The sequence below is a fragment of the Kryptolebias marmoratus genome, linkage group LG7 (assembly GCF_001649575.2).
Source record: "Kryptolebias marmoratus isolate JLee-2015 linkage group LG7, ASM164957v2, whole genome shotgun sequence".
Classification (NCBI taxonomy): Eukaryota; Metazoa; Chordata; class Actinopteri; order Cyprinodontiformes; family Rivulidae; genus Kryptolebias; species Kryptolebias marmoratus.
In genome coordinates, this window is record NC_051436.1 from 15,606,174 (window position 1) to 15,622,242 (window position 16,069).

At 38.9% G+C, this 16,069-nt stretch overlaps 1 protein-coding gene across 2 annotated transcripts in view; it reads left to right on the plus strand.

Annotated features, from left to right (window-relative positions):
* eml3 (EMAP like 3) overlaps window positions 1-16,069 on the plus strand; it is a 60,693-nt gene that overhangs the window by 42,481 nt on the left and 2,143 nt on the right. For both annotated transcript variants that reach the window (XM_017427045.3, XM_017427046.3), the window contains 13 exons: window positions 745-855; window positions 3,098-3,193; window positions 5,512-5,646; window positions 8,358-8,496; window positions 9,076-9,227; window positions 9,317-9,442; window positions 10,624-10,755; window positions 11,236-11,303; window positions 11,623-11,711; window positions 11,905-12,002; window positions 13,330-13,417; window positions 15,398-15,496; window positions 15,588-15,718. In XM_017427045.3, coding sequence (XP_017282534.1) covers window positions 745-855; window positions 3,098-3,193; window positions 5,512-5,646; window positions 8,358-8,496; window positions 9,076-9,227; window positions 9,317-9,442; window positions 10,624-10,755; window positions 11,236-11,303; window positions 11,623-11,711; window positions 11,905-12,002; window positions 13,330-13,417; window positions 15,398-15,496; window positions 15,588-15,718 — 1,464 coding nt within the window. The remainder of the gene's footprint in view (window positions 1-744; window positions 856-3,097; window positions 3,194-5,511; window positions 5,647-8,357; window positions 8,497-9,075; window positions 9,228-9,316; window positions 9,443-10,623; window positions 10,756-11,235; window positions 11,304-11,622; window positions 11,712-11,904; window positions 12,003-13,329; window positions 13,418-15,397; window positions 15,497-15,587; window positions 15,719-16,069) is intronic.

A 16,069-nucleotide genomic window follows, 5' to 3' on the forward strand; every position in this document is an offset into this window, starting at 1 on the left:
GGGTTTTGATGTCTTCGATGTTTGTCTCTTTCTTACTGTTTATTCATTGTCACATGCTGTTTTTATTTTGTTTTTTAATTATGTAAAGCACCTTGAAATGCCTTGCTGCTGAAATGTGCTATACAAATAAAATTTGATTGATTGATTGATTGATTGATTTAAACTTGTTTATTAAAATAACTAGATACAGAGGCACTCAAGGGCTTGTTATAAGGCTCTAAAAATGTAGTTTAACCATTTAAAAAAAGGGACTTACTTGAACCACTTGGCCTTTACTGCTGTTTAATTTGGGACAAAAAGATCCTAAACTTTTACCTCCAGATTTAGATAAAGTCTTCAGTAAATGTTGGGGTTGTCACAAAAAACAGTGGATTACATTTTGATGTTAATTCAGATTATGATCCAGATTGCACTAATTACCAAATTGGAAAAACAATGATTAGGAAACACAAAAGGAGAAAATTGCTCAATACCATCTATTTTTAGAACCGTTTCCTTTTGAGCCTGCTTCCTCTTACATCTGTTGTCACTTTGTTCTGCAACAAAGTAGGTGAATCTGATTCAGATTCAGATCTTCTTAACTGAAAGGATCAGTATTTAAGACGCATAACATGATGATTACATGTTATATGTAATCATATAACATGTGAATGGAATCTGTATTATTGTAAATAAAGAAGCTGAAGTAAATTTCATCTTATATTCTTCTAACAACAGTAAATGATGTGTTTGTATGTGCTGCAGCCTCTGCTGTCATGTGTTCATATCTGGGACTCCACCACCCTGGTCACCCTGCAGCAGATCGGCCTGGGAACCTTTCAGAGGGGAGTGGGATCGTTGGCGTTTTCCTTCGCTGTGAGTTGACCGCTCCGTGTCGTTCTCTAACAACCCAAACAAAGGATTTACTCCAAATTTAGCAAGAACCATACTTTTGGACTGGAATGGATTTTTAGTTCATGTGTGTACGTTTTTAAAATTCCAACAATAGGATATTATGAAAAGAGTTTTGAATGGTTAGCTGATGAGTCATGAAGATGGCATTCAGATATGAATCAGTTAACACTCTGAGTAACCCTAAATGATAAAGGTGAGTTAAAATTGGAGCTGTCTGTCTCAATAAAGAAAAGAAATCAAAGAAACACTGTCATAACGTAAGTTTAGCTCTTTAAAACAGAACAAAACCCTAAATACCAAGAGTCTTTGTGGACACGTCACCATAGGTTAGCAATTGGATTAAGAATCTCTGCCTGTGTTTATTGAAAAGTTTTAAAGGAAAGTTGTTCCACTAACTTTTTCCACTTTATTGCAAACTAACTTGATTTCACAAGCCTTCAAATCTGTCTTTATTGTTATTATCTAAATGGCAGCAGTAAGCTCATTTTGATATCTTAGTTGGGGCCATCAGGGGATTTGTGTACCTTCTAGATGTCTTCAGGCCAGGACAATGATCATATGTGGAAAATTGGACCTGGGTGGGCTATGTGTTATAGAAACTTATTTTTTTATGTCAGGCATTAAATTTTGCCAGGCTGTCGTGTGAGTGAGGAGAAGAAAGAGCAAAAAATTTGAAATTTATTATCCCCACCTTGTCCTTCATTGGGTTTGCCAAATAATTTGATGATTGGATTCAGACTCAAGCAGGGGTGAAACGCAAGGCATAAAAATGACAACAGGAGGCCAAAACTGAAAATCAAACTAGACTGTTGGAGTTGGCTAAAGGGTCTGTGAGGATTACTTTTCTTTTTTTTTTCTCCAGTTTTGGGATCAATGTTTCAAATTTAATGCCTGTTAGTGCTATTTTGGGCAATGGTGCTCAGTAGGAAGTTTCTTGGAGGCATCTAAGAGAGCTCTTTGACACCAGTGTGCCAAGTTAATACCATCCAGAGTAAGTTAAAGGCTACACAGTTTGTTCCTAGGGTGCTTAGGCCCAAAAAAACACAACCTTTAAGTGTCATCCATGTCATTATGTCTCTAAGACATGCTTCTAATCTAAAGGTAGTCTCTCACTGGGCTGCGACTGCTGGCGACTAGCTGGTGAATGACATTCGCAAGAGAGTCTCCAGAATGTTTGCAGGGGTTCTCCGTTTTCTCGCATGAGTCTCCAAAGCTTTCACCCTTGTTGCTTGAAAATTGACAGCTTTTATTCTCAAAACAGTCAGAGTTGTCACGGGCGTCTCAAACCCATCCTAAACCCTTCTCAATTAAGTTGTAGTTAGCTGTATTTTGACACCTGCGTGGAAATTCTCCTGGCAGAAAACATTTGAGATGCACCCTCAGAAGTCCAGGTTTAAAAACCACACTGGTGATGAATGAGAACTGGAGAAATCACATGTTCTGCAAAAATTCTGTGTGAATGACGGGCGCTGAATGTTTCTGCTGAGATCTGCTGAATAATGAATTGTCAGCTTGAATTGTTATAGTTGAAACATGCAAAGCAGAATCAAAAATGAGCAAATCAGTAGCTAAAAGCCACAACTAACAAACACATTAATAAAAGCTCCAATTAGCAAAACAATAGCTAAAAACAGAAATTACTTAAAAACACTAGTCCAAATTTTCTCAATCTTCATTTCAAAATTGTACCCCAGGGGATTGAATCAGAAATGTGAGGGCAGCTGGTGGGAGGTGAAGTAATGTGTATGGCCTAGAATACAGATTTGCAAGCTGTGCACATGAAAATAGGCCATAATTGGCCATTGAAACCACAGTGGTTGCTTGGTTGCAAATGCTCAGAATTCAGCGGAAAACTGCCCTGTTTTCTCACAATTATGTCAAAGTTTTGAGCCACCAACCCATTGAAATTCATCAAATATAACTGAGTATTGTCAGAATAACAATGACAATTTAAACCATAATGTCCGATAATTTTACCTATTGAAACATAAATAAAGTGTATCGGTCCATGCACTGAACGCTGAGGAACTCCATGAGTAAAACCCAACTGACAAACTTAATACCTAGTAAAATAATCTAAACTAATATTTTTGTTTTGAGCAGTTTATTTGTCCAGCCTCTATTTGTCATGAAAGGCCGGACATTTAGACATACAGACTCTTACTCTCTTTCTTCTTGTTCTGTTGTGACGCGATGCTTTCAGGACTCCGGAGCATTTCTGAGCGTGATCGATGACTCTAACGAACATATGCTGTCAATATGGGACTGCACCAAAGGGACCAAGCAAGCAGAGATCAAGGTAATACAGTAAGGTCGAGGTTTAATGCAGATCTGTCAACTGTCATGCCACTGTGTAACAATTGCTTCCATTTATGCTTTATTACATGGTGATATGGTGATGCACTCAGTACGTAGAGGCAACTATGGTGCTTTAACAACTTGATTTGAAATGTCCAAAATTGGCTTTTCTTTTAAAGTCAGTGTCACACATAGTCAGCATGCATGTTTGCAGATTTTATTTATTATTTTTTATATATGTATTACACATTCTGTGTATATTGTTATTAGTAATGTCCATCTAAAAAAAAAGTCTATAAATCCATTTGGAAATCTTTGGAAAACTTGCCCCTTATAACCGCAAAGTTTATCTGAGAATCAGCAGGTGCCACTGTAAATCAAGATGGGGCACTAATTTCTAATAGTTGGCATTTATTTCATCATAGCTACCACTGAAATACAGTTGTGGGTAAAAGACAGCACATCCTCTGTCAAGTCTAGGGTTTTATGCATCAGGACATAATAAAACTGATCTGGTCTTTATCGGGTTCTAAAGTGGTTTAAATCTGACCTCAGGTGACAGATTTCACCATGTCAATATTTATTCCACAAAATGGAAAAGCTACTTTCAAAGGGTTTCAGAGGTTCAGTATCAGCCAGGAGCTGCTGATCAAATGTATTGATTAACTGATCATCATGTGACCACCTTTAGAAAAGCACTTTGCTGCTCTGGAGCATACAAGTGTGTCTTAACACAATGCCAGGGAGGAAAGACATCAGCAATGACCTTTGAGAAGCATCTGTTGCTGCCCATCAGTTTGGGAAGGGTCAAAGGTCATTTCCAAAACAATGTAACATTTATCATTCTGCATTGAGAAAGATTATTTAGGAGTTAAAAACATTTAGGGCAGCAGTGGACGTTCCAGCAAGTTCACCCTAAGGTCAGACCGTGCAATGATCAGAAATGATTAAAAACCCAGAAGCTTCATCTCAGACCCTACAGGCCTCAGTTAGCAGGTTAAAGGTTAAATGTCATGACAGGACAATTAAAAAAAAAAGATTAAACAGGTATGGCTTGTTTGGAAGGGTTGCAGAAAAACCTCTTCTCTCTAAAAACAACATGGCAGCACGACTGAGGTTTGTAAAGTTTCATCTGAAGGAACCACAGAACTTCTGGGACAATGTCCTTTGGTCCAATGAGTCCAAAGGACAGATGTTTGCCCATAATGCACTGCAGCATGTTTGGAGAAAGCCAAACACCTCATACCATACACATCTCACTCAATAAGACCCGTGATCTGAAAATATCATAAATTCTTTTAGTATTTTCTCATTTGCACGGAAACATTCTTGAGCTGAAGTTGAAGAGCTTGAAGGAGTTCCGTCGGACTTGTGAGCAGAATGACAGAATCAGGGTGAGCTGCGTGCAGAATGTGGAGGAGTTGCTCAGGAGTATGTTGGGGGTAGGGAGAGCAGTCTGACTCTCTGCTTTGTTTTTATGGGCTTACATGCCAAAAAAAAAAAAAAAAAGCTCAGCTTCCTTGAGAGTACTTTTCAACATGGCTGTCATGGCAACAGCGTAAATATTTCATGAATTCGTCTGTGTGTGTTTGTGTGTGTTGGCAGGGCAATCAAAGGTGGATGTTCGAAATAGTTTATCATCTGAAATCAATAATTTATTAGGCTTGTGGAAGAGCTCACTGAATGTTTTGTGAGAAGTAACATCTGGAGTGCATGGTGGGGTGATGAATGCTGGACCGGCCCACACATTAGAGCACGCGAGCCCATTGGACAGGAACGAGATAATTATACCCCCTCCCATCTCCGCACCAGTGGAATAGTCCACATGCCACTTTGCAGCAAAGCCTTGAATGAAGCTTTTTGTGTAGAGCTGTTTCTGTATGTACGATTTACAAAATCACACTCTGACCAGACTTTACATTCTTCTTCTTCCTTTTATTTTTTGGTTTGCTCTGCAGCTCAGACAAACTTCCCAGCAGACACATCATTCAGAGTTTAAACAAGTCACAGAAAGTTGGACTTTACATGACTGAACTGGCCTTTGGATATCGTTTATAGTTTTCATACAAAGGCATTTCTGCTTTCCTGCTCTCTGCTTCTTGAACTAAGAAAGCTCCTCAGATGAGAAGCAAAACGTCTTCAGCTACAGAATAGAAGACCAGCTGTTGTTTTTGTTTTTAACCTTTTTTTTGATTTACCATGTCCTGGATGACTGAGAATCTACACCAGCATATTGATGTTAGTAGACATTTTCATTTGATAAATACTTGAGCGATGCCGTGGGCTGCTTGTACTTTAACTGTGCTGCTGTGTGTGCAGAGTACCAACGAGGCTGTGTTTGCTGTGGACTTCAATCCGAGTGACAGTGCCATCATCATCACCTGCGGTAAATCTCACGTCTACTTCTGGACGCTCAGCGCAGGACAGTTCACCAAGAAGCAAGGCATCTTTGGAGTAAGACATGTTTGACTACAGATGCAGACATATTTGCTTGTACCCTTTTGTTAAGGAAAGGAAAACCCACAAAGGTCACTGAAATAACTTGAAACTGACAAAAGTTGACTAAAATTACTAAAAATCGACTACTGAAAATCAGTCAGTCTTTGCTTTCGAGTTAATATTTTGTTGTACAACCTTTTCAGTCAGTCACTGCAATTAAGCAACTTCTGCACCTGTCCACGGGTTCCTTCTCCAGATGTTTCAGCTCCTTCCACAGATGTTCAACAGGATTTAGATCAGGGCTCAGAGGGTCACTTCAGAACGGTCCAATGTTTGTTTCTGAGCCATTTTAGTTGTGAGTTTTGTGTCATTATCCTGTTGGAAGATCCATCACCTGCAATTGAGACCAAGCTTTCTGACTCTGAACAGCACATTTAGCTCCAGAACGCCTTGATAGTCTTGAGATTTCATTGGATCCTGTCCGGGTGTGCCTTTTAAATAAGATGATGTCAGGGTGTGGTGAGTAGGACCCAAGTATGCAGACTGAAACATCGAGGAATGAATTACGAAGGTTAATAACAGAAATAAAACAAATAAAAATATAAAGATGACTAGCACGAGGAGCAAGCGGGGAACAGGCAAACAGGAACACAGGAACACTGGCAGCTAACAGACAGTACGACAGACCAATGAGAAGGTGAGTTCAGGTAGGCTGGGAGGAATGATTACCGGTGGTGACTGCTGAGACCAATGAACACGAGGAGCAGGTTTGAAGGGTCAACTGAGGGCAAGAATGAAGGAGGGGAAAAGGGCTGGTGACAAAGGGAGATGCAAGGAAACTCAAAAATAAAAGAACACACACACACACACACACAAAGAGTACAATCACAAAAGGAATGCAGCAAACCACAAACCCCCACGATCATGACAGAAGAGTGTCTGATCTGAGATTAAAGAATCTGACGCTGATTACAGGACACACCTTAGTTTGACACGTCCCTATGAGTAAATTAGTTTCATCCTTTTCTAAAGGTATAATTTTTTTAGTTAAGGCTAATTATTAGTCTTTACTATGAAACGGGTCAAGGCAAAAACTAAATTCAAAAGCAGTGACTGATTGCAAATTCGTCCTATATTCCCACTTGTTTTGTCACCTGGCAGCATTTTCTGTGTCCTTATTTGCACCATCCTACCTGACTGCACTGACATGAACAAGCACTTCCAAATCAAGTTTAAAGGGATAGTCCACCTTTTTAGAAGTGGCGTTCTTTATGGAAAGGTTATGAACAAAGAATATTTACCTTGTCGTAGACAGATTTTTGAACAAACTCAACTTGGAGAAGTAGAGTTTATGACCAACAGGACTGTCAAACTTACAGCCGGTCTGAAGGGAGCCGAGGCAACAAACAGCTCCAATCTAAAAATATATATAATGGTTTGTGCAAAAGCTGTTTCATAAACTTTTATATTGCTGCTAGTTTATAAATATGCTGGTATTTACATGGAATTATATGGTAATAAACCATAGTTCTATGGTTCTAGCAGCACTGAGGTGTAACGGGTATTTAACATTTTTGCTTTAGGGTTACACAGACAGACTTCTAACCTGGTGCTTATTACCATGCAAATTAGCGGCCTATCAACTCCTAATTAAATATTATTTAGCACTTATGAACTAAATTTGGATTACCTAGTTCTGCAATGAAAAGACCATTATTTATTTATTTATTTTAATAAATCTACCAATTTCTGTCTTAGTGAACAAAAAGGCTGTTGTTTATTAAGCTCAGCAAGTGCCTTATGAGGCAGGAAAACATGAGAATATGTTTCCTGTTCTGAAGTGAGGTCTTGCTCAAAGCTAATTCAATAATAGTTTGACATTTATTTTAATCAACATAAGTTCCCCCCTCTGAAGTTGACCCCTAAAAAATAAAAAAAATGGAATACGATAAAGGCAAATAATGCACACAAGCCTTGCAACTGAGCGATGCAGCTTGAAACAAATGGCTTGATTTAAACGCACAAGTTCTCTTTCCGTTCGATGTCACCAAAAAAAGTACAATAATATTGTATTATTTTACAAATCAAGTAGCAAACCACAACACACAGTTAAAGAAATGTCAGGATTTTTGTGCAGAATTAAACTTCAGGTTGAAAGTTTTAGGTTTCTGAACCTTTAATTAATGGAGATTAAAAATTATTAGACAAGACATCTTAACATTTTAGAACTGGGAATCTTATACCAACTACATATATTATATATTAGGTTCTTGGGTATCTAATCCAACTATTAGACAGAACATCACTTCAGAGATGAACAGACTATCCCTTTAATAAGCAACAGCCTCTTCATTTACTGTTAATAGACAGACATTAGTAGATTTCAGCCAAATTTGTAATTAATGGTTTATGGATTGTCAAATCTGATCATTCAGAATAAGCAAATGATAAATGCCTAATGTTTAAATAAGTTAAAATGCCACTAATTTCCATTTAATTAAGCACCTAGTTAGTGTTTAGTTTGTGTTTCCTAAAAGAAAGTGTTACAGAATTTCAAAAAACTTGTCCTGTAAAATTGAAGGTGATGTAAAGACTTAAATAATAACGTTTAAAGGAATTGCTGTGAAAAGATTAAAGTTGTTTTATCTTAGCAATTTGCAGGATAAAAGATTTACATTTTAAACCTGTACATTCAGTTGATCAAACTGCTGCGTCTTTATTTGCAGAAATACAAGAAGCCCAAGTTCATCCAGTGCTTTGTGTTCAGCCTCACTGGAGATGTTCTGACCGGAGACTCTGAAGGAAACATCCTGACGTGGGGGAAGTCAGCCGCAGATGTCAAAACTCTTGGCAAAGGAGCCAAAGGTCAGTGTGGAGTCTGATGAACTGCAAACCAGCAGAAAGACGGTCTAATTAAAAGCAAACGCCGCTGCAAAGTACATATGGAAATTAATCACTGAACTGTGAAAAGTTATTGTTATTTATGTAATAACTTCATTATATAGAATAGTGGTGGTTTAATATAATATTAAATTAAAGGCCTAGCGTTCCTTGAAATGATGCATATCGCGCATGTCTATTCATGCCACAGTTTGAGACTAAGATCATCTTATGGTGAGAAATGACCGAGTTGTAACCATTTCAGCCAAACCTTGAAAATAACATTTTGTGCAATCTCATGCAATAATGTAAGATCTCACAATCAGTGACACTCAGCTACTACCACATCCAATTTTAGCCTAGTGTTTGTAAAACTGAGTTATAGTCACTTATGTGTTGACTAATGTTGATTAGCTGCAGCAGCCTTTTTGAATGGGATTGTCTCCAAAAGCTCATTAGTTGTAGATGATTTCTTTAAAATCCATCCAGCGCTTTAGGGTGTGTTTTCCAAGATCTGTACCCCTGTTTACACAGAAACATCGTCTCAATCTGTCTTTCCAACAGAGACCTACCAGATCATGCGGCAGACCAGAGCTCATGAAGGCAGCGTGTTCACCCTGTGCACCCTGCAGGGCGGCGCTCTGCTCAGCGGAGGCGGGAAGGACCGCAAGATCATCCGCTGGAGCGCCGACCTGGCTCCTGAGACAGAGTGTGAGGTGATCCACCTGTCAAAGGCTGCGTGACGCAACATTCACCCCGGAGGGGAGTGCTGCGAGCGATCCGACTAATGGCACCGTTTCTCTAGATTCCAGAAAAGTTTGGGACCGTGCGCACCATTGCAGTGGTAGATGAGGAGGAGTTGTTGGTCGGTACGACCCGAAACGCCATTCTCAGAGGGACGTTCATAGATGGGTTCGTTGCCATAGTGCAGGTATGCTAATAATCTTGCCCTTTTTCCACATAACACTACCTTTAAAACACTGTAGTTCTTCTTTACACATTATTTTAACTGTTTAGACTTTTGAACATCTTATATCAGTGTTTATCTGAACGCCCCAGAATCAGACCCTCCTCTTCAGGCTGGTCTTACTTGAATGGCAGGAACAGAATGTTTTTCTGTATTTTAAAAATATATTTTTGCTTGTGGTGCAGATTGTCATTGCCCAGTGAATTACCTAATAACTTTGCAAGAAAATTAACAAACTGTATTAAACATGTTTAAAATAAATCTAATATGTAAATCCATTACTTTAATATAAGACAATATAATAATGCACAGGCTAATTAGGCCTAAATCTTTCTTCTTTTAGTTCTTATAATATTAACAATAATAATAGAAATATTTCTTCTTATACTTATTTTTGTTTTTCGTGTTTGTATTATTTTTCTGACTGTTATTTTTTTATTATGATTATTTTTCTTAATTTTATTTGTATTTTTAATTTTCTTCTTTTTTCTTGTTGTTCCTATTAATAATTACAATGCAATTATTGTTATTAATAATGATAGTAGTAATAATAATGATATTTATCTTGTTCTTATTTTCTTTTTTCCTAATTTTATTGTTTTTTCCCTCAATATTGATTCTTCTTGTTATTATCATTATTATTATTATTATTATTATTATTATTATTATTATTATTATTATTATTATTATTATTATTATTATTTACATCAACAGCTGGTCCCTGCAAAGTCTGCTGAAATCTGTCCCCTGAACAATTTATATAATGACCCTTAATTTATTTTAGAGAAACATTCCTGTTGAAAAGCTTTAAAGTCCAAACCCCCTGTTCTCTTCTGACATGGCTCATTTCTGCTCCATCACTTGTTTTCTTTGTCTGATGAAGCAGGTTTGAGTTTCTCTCTTCAACATTCCCCTCCTTAAAAGTCAAGACTTCACTGCTTTTTGGCTTTATGTGAAGGGTGGCCATGGACAACACGATGCGCTTTCATTTTGAAGCCGTCTTTGCAGCCGGCGTCTTCCGTGTAATGAAAGAAAGCTAGTGTGCCTGCGACCAGATGATTATTTACTTACCTACAAACTGTTAAGACATTTTCTGCCTCGCCAATCTGCTGTTTCCCTTTCTGTGTTCGTGCTGGACGTCTCAGGGTCACGTAGACGAGATGTGGGGTTTGGCCACTCACCCCTCACAGAACATCTTCCTCACCTGTGGTCACGACAGGCAGGTGTGTTTGTGGAACACGGAGGAACACAAGCTGGACTGGTGCATCACGTTGGAGGTACGACTTTCTGATCAAACTCTGATATAAAGCTTTAGAAGAAAATCTGCAAGACTTTAATTTTTTTGTCTTGTATTTGTTAGTTATTGTAGAAAGTAGGAGCATAAAATAAAATGATTAACCTTTAAATTTTCCCCTTTGCGATTATGTTTACTTGTTTATTTGTACATTTAATATATTTAGGCTGGTCCTGACACCTCCATCTGTAACTAGTTAATGTGACTGACCTCTCGGCCAACAAAAATAAGTTTTGTCATGTTGTCTAAATAAACTAAACTTTGTCAGTAAAGACAATGTTAATAATCATATATAACAAAATTTTTAATAAAGAAAACAACAAAAACATTGAAGGTTTTTTTGCCTTTTAGAAAACATCTTTTTTTTTTACTCTGTAGAAATGGGATTTGAATTTACAAACACTGCATTCATTTATCTAAGGAAGGATTTAAATTGGAATAAATTCATCTGCATCTTGTGCAGGAATATGGGTTGTGTGCTGATTTCTGCCCCAATGGATCGGTAGTTTCAGTCGGCCTCAGCACAGGAAGGTAAGCACAACACGAAGCCTCTGCATTTACATTTACTGTATACCAATCCAAACTAAAAAACAATTAAAAAAATATATCATCTGAGCTTTCCACACAGTTCAACACAAACATGTTGCTGTAAAATACACTACAATACTCTATAAAACATCAAAAACCTTCAGAAAGAGTAGATATTTTGTGTAACCACACGTGTTTTTGCTGTAACTGAACGTACGTGTGACTTAGAAGAGGAAAAAAATAATAAAACCTCGTTTGAACTGCCCATTTTTCAGACTGGTATCTGTGTGTCTGCCTGCTGATCTGTGAATATCCTTGACAGGTGGGTGGTGCTGGACCTGCTGACCAGGGGGGTGGTCTCTGAATCCAGTGATGGGAACGAGCAGCTGTCTGTCATGAGATACTCACCAGGTCAGTCCCAGGATTATGAGACAAGAACTCCTAGGACCCCGTTCCAGCCTTGCATTAAAATCCATCCTTAGCTGCAGCCGGGTAGCGCCAAACACACATCTGAACGTCCTCAGTGCACGCTGCAACAAAGACTCAGACGAGCCCTGTGGGAAAGCCCTCTAACTGTACGAACGGCTGCTGTTTGTGTCTTCAGATGGAAGCTTTCTAGCTGTTGGCTCTCATGACAACTTCATCTACATCTACAGTGTGACGGAGAGCGGCCGCCGCTACAGCCGATTTGGGAAGTGTAATGTGAGTAAAACAGCACATTTCTGTATATGTTTAATACATTTCTCTCAGAGATTTGTTTCTTTTCCTAAAAAACAAAGGAAGGAATGTCACCAGCCTTAAATATAAGTCTGATCATGTATTTCTTTCTGTTTCTATACAAATCTTCACTAAATGTATCTTAATAACAAATATTTCATGTGTCTAATAGTTTTTCTCTGACCTGTATTGTCATCATACTGTCGTTAAAAACCACAACTGTTTGACACATGACTTAACTACCATGACACACTTGCAGAAGTTTTAAACTAACAAGTCAGAAAGTGTCTTTACAGCTAACTTCCTGTCCTGCGCTAATGCAAAAAAGTGCATAAAACAGGCATCCATCCATTCAACAGATGGATGAATATACTTATGCGGATGAGTATTAATTTGCATTAATTCAATGTTTAGTCCTTGCTGGCAGTTGGAAAAAGATCCTCTTTCTGCAGCAAAAAGAAAAACTCCTCCAGCTCTTGTAGTCTCTCCGTCTGGGTGCCTAAAATACACGTGTCCAGTTGATGCAGCTTGTTTGAAAGACAGAGAAAGCACAACCCAGCCCACTTGTGTTTTTAGGCAAATGTAATAAATTGTCATGTTATTTTCAGAACCTAATGCATGTGTTTTGGTTAGAACTGCCCGTGTTAATTTCTTCAGTCTTGAGAGCCAGGATTATTCAGAAAACATCTGGAGCTTCAGCCCTTTAATGACCAGACCTAACCACATAATTAATAATAATAACACTGATAATTAAAGGCCTAGCCTTGTCTGAAGGAGGGGATAGAGTTGTAGCCGTTTTGGTCAAACTTTGACCAAAATGTTCGATGAGATATCGCACAATATTGGCAGCCATCTTGAATTGGGTTGTTAATCAGTTGTAGATTTGCATTCAGTGACAACTTTCTGAGAGTTTCATTAAAATCTGTTCAGTGGTTCATGAGATATTTTGCCATCAGACAAACAAATAAACCCACAGGACGCAGGCAGCTCCACGATCACCTCCTTGTCCTGGTGATGAATGATCACAATTAAAACTGGTTCAGATCTGGTTGTATTCACCTCAGAGGTTTACTGCAGTACTTTAACATTACTGCTGAGGCAGGTACAGACGGGACACAGGGAGGGTTTGAAGGGGCAGTAAAAGTACAGTTTGGTGGAAGCATGAACCGACTTGGAGCCAGAAAAGATTTTAATGTCGCTCAATTGAAAACAGAACAATAAATTGAATCTCGCATGGGTCTTTGTTTGAGAAATAGGAAAATGCTGAATGAAACAAGCGTCGTCTAATTTTGTTTTTTATCTGTGCAATCAGGGACACTCCAGCTTCATTACTCATCTTGACTGGTCCAAAGATGGGAGGTACATCATGTCCAACTCAGGAGACTACGAGATCCTTTACTGTAGGTGAACATCCCAAACTGTGCGAAAGTTAGAGACACTGAAATCCAAAGAAAACTCCATAATGATGCTGTAAAATGAATATTGTTGATTAAATGAACAGTCTGGAAGTGATGTACTGTCTAATAGTTATCAATAGTTAGTACCTTATCAGCTGTGACATCAGTCATGAGGCACAGAGTGTGGAGAAAAGGGCAAAAAAAGAAAGAAAAGGGCCTCTCAGTACCATCAGCTTTTTTAATGCTCAGCCCACAGACACTCATGCAGTAACACGGACATTGTTCCGTTACAAAAACAGTGACAAACTAAACAAACAACGTCAAAGAAAAGTGTAGAGAAACTGTTCTAAATCACTGAGATGTATTATACCTAGAGACAGGACTAAGAGCCAGAAGTTGAGGCAACTATGGACAAGATGCGCCCCCTAGTGGCTGGCTGCAGTACAAGTTTTAAGTCCAATCCCTCCATATCAGGGGTCTCCAATCCTGGTCCTCGAGGGCCACTACCCTGCATGTTTTACTTGTTTCTCTGCTCCAACACACCTGATTTGAATCAATGGGTGATTAACAGAACATGAAGAGGTGATTTAACCACTGAATCGGGTGTGTTGGAGCAGAGAAACAATAAAACCTGCAGGATGGTGGCCCTCGAGGACCAGGGTTGGACACCACTGCTCTATGTAAACAAATATTTTTTTTCTGACTATGAAATAAAAACACATTTCAGGTCATTTTTTTAGGTGTTAATTCAAGTACTACCTTGCTCAAACATGCATTTAAATAAAAAACTAAAAACATTTTGTTTCAGTTAGTTATTTGAAGCTTTAAGAACAACGTCCTGTTGCTCTGTGATTGACAGCTTGTTAGTGAGTAGGTGGGACTTCCTTATCAAGGGTACAGCCCCACGTCCCGAATGTGCAACACCTGGCTCCAAAAATACAACCTGGTAGCCATAAAAAGAACAACAACAACAAAAAAAACCTGACATTTTCGCTTCAATGTTGAACAACGGCATAAAGCGCAAATATGTTACATTCATTTCTAAACTGTACTCTGGTAGATTAAAACATAAACATGGGTGGTGGCTGCTGAGGTGGTGGCCGAATGTGGACAACAAAGTAATGTACACGGCCTCGAGGATATAGTTTTATAAGCTGCTGTAGCGGCAAAAAATAATTAACAAATAGTGAGATGTCTGTTTCAGAGAATCAGGAGAAAGATCGATCTTGGTCTTTGAAAAAGAATTTTATTTCGAAGGCAAAAAGGCGTTCGGAGAACCAACTCACTGAACTCAGTCAGGAGAAGAGCTCTGAATGAGAACAACATCCACTTTTATAGGGAGGCTTCATTATATCATTTTCAGCCACACTTTTACATAGTTACTGAGCAGCTTCGTTTCTCACGAAGAAGATCTGATAAGAACAGGGAGTGAGAACAAATCAGCCAAGTCCAGGTCCAGAAGGGAGTAAGGGAGGACCAGAGTCTTCCTCAGTTCCCACATAGAACAAACAACAAAAGCATTTCAAACCTCGATACAAAAAACAACACTTAGAATAAGAAGAACTTCATCAAGTCTTCACTTGTGCCGGCAAGAATCATAATTATTGTTATACATTTTACTATTAAGAAGAACATCATTAAAATGTTCCATTACAGCTGTGCACAAAAGAAAAGAGGCCGTAAATTTTAAGAACTGGTTGTGCAAAACGCTGCTGCGTGGCTCGCTGGTCCCATGATCTCAGAATCTGTCTCCAACAGTCGCAGCTCAATGAGAAACTGGCTCTAGTAATTATGGGTCAAGGATGATTCCTATCGATTTCAAGGTCACAAGGTCAAAGGTGAAGATCACAAGGGATCTGTTCGTGATTCAGGATTGTTGTGTGAGGGAATTCATGCTTCGGAGTTTGATTACTCCGACACATTTCTGACTGCGTACTGTGTACCGCTGGTACTCTTGTTCTTACTGTCGATTCTTTTCAACAGGGGAGGTTGGAGACGGATGTAAGCTGTTGAGGAACCGCTTTGAAAGCAGAGACAGAGAATGGGCCTCCTACACTTGTGTGCTGGGCTTCCATGTCATGGGTGAGAGCCACCAGGCAGGGATGTCTCCATTTGCTCACTTACTTCAGTTACTTTATCAAGTGAGACTGACGACAGTTTCTGTGGCTTTTAGGCGTGTGGTTGGAAGGCTCTGATGGGACGGACATCAACGCTCTGTGCCGCTCTCACAGTGAGAGGCTTGTGGCCGTGGCTGACGACTTCTGTAAGGTCCATCTCTTCCAGTACCCCTGTCCTAAACTGAAGGTAACGCTCGCTCACATCATTTCTCTGTTTCACTGTCCATTCAAACCAGGGGTGGAAATTAGCACCCGCCACCGGCCAAATGCGGGTAAGTGCTACCCGTCAAAAACTGCTACCGTCATGTTTACAAACCGAAAACTATAGCGGTTCGTGTTAATGTTAAATATCATCGGATACTGAAGTGGAAGCTTAGGAGTTATGCTTAGCATAGCATTGGAACAATTTATATCCATGACAAAAACCTTTCTAAAACCACAAAAATCCCTTCCTTCATCAGAATATCCTACCTGTTAAATATAAGCAGGTAGCACAAATAGATCTATGCATTAAAAGCAGCAAGTCTCTGAAAAACAT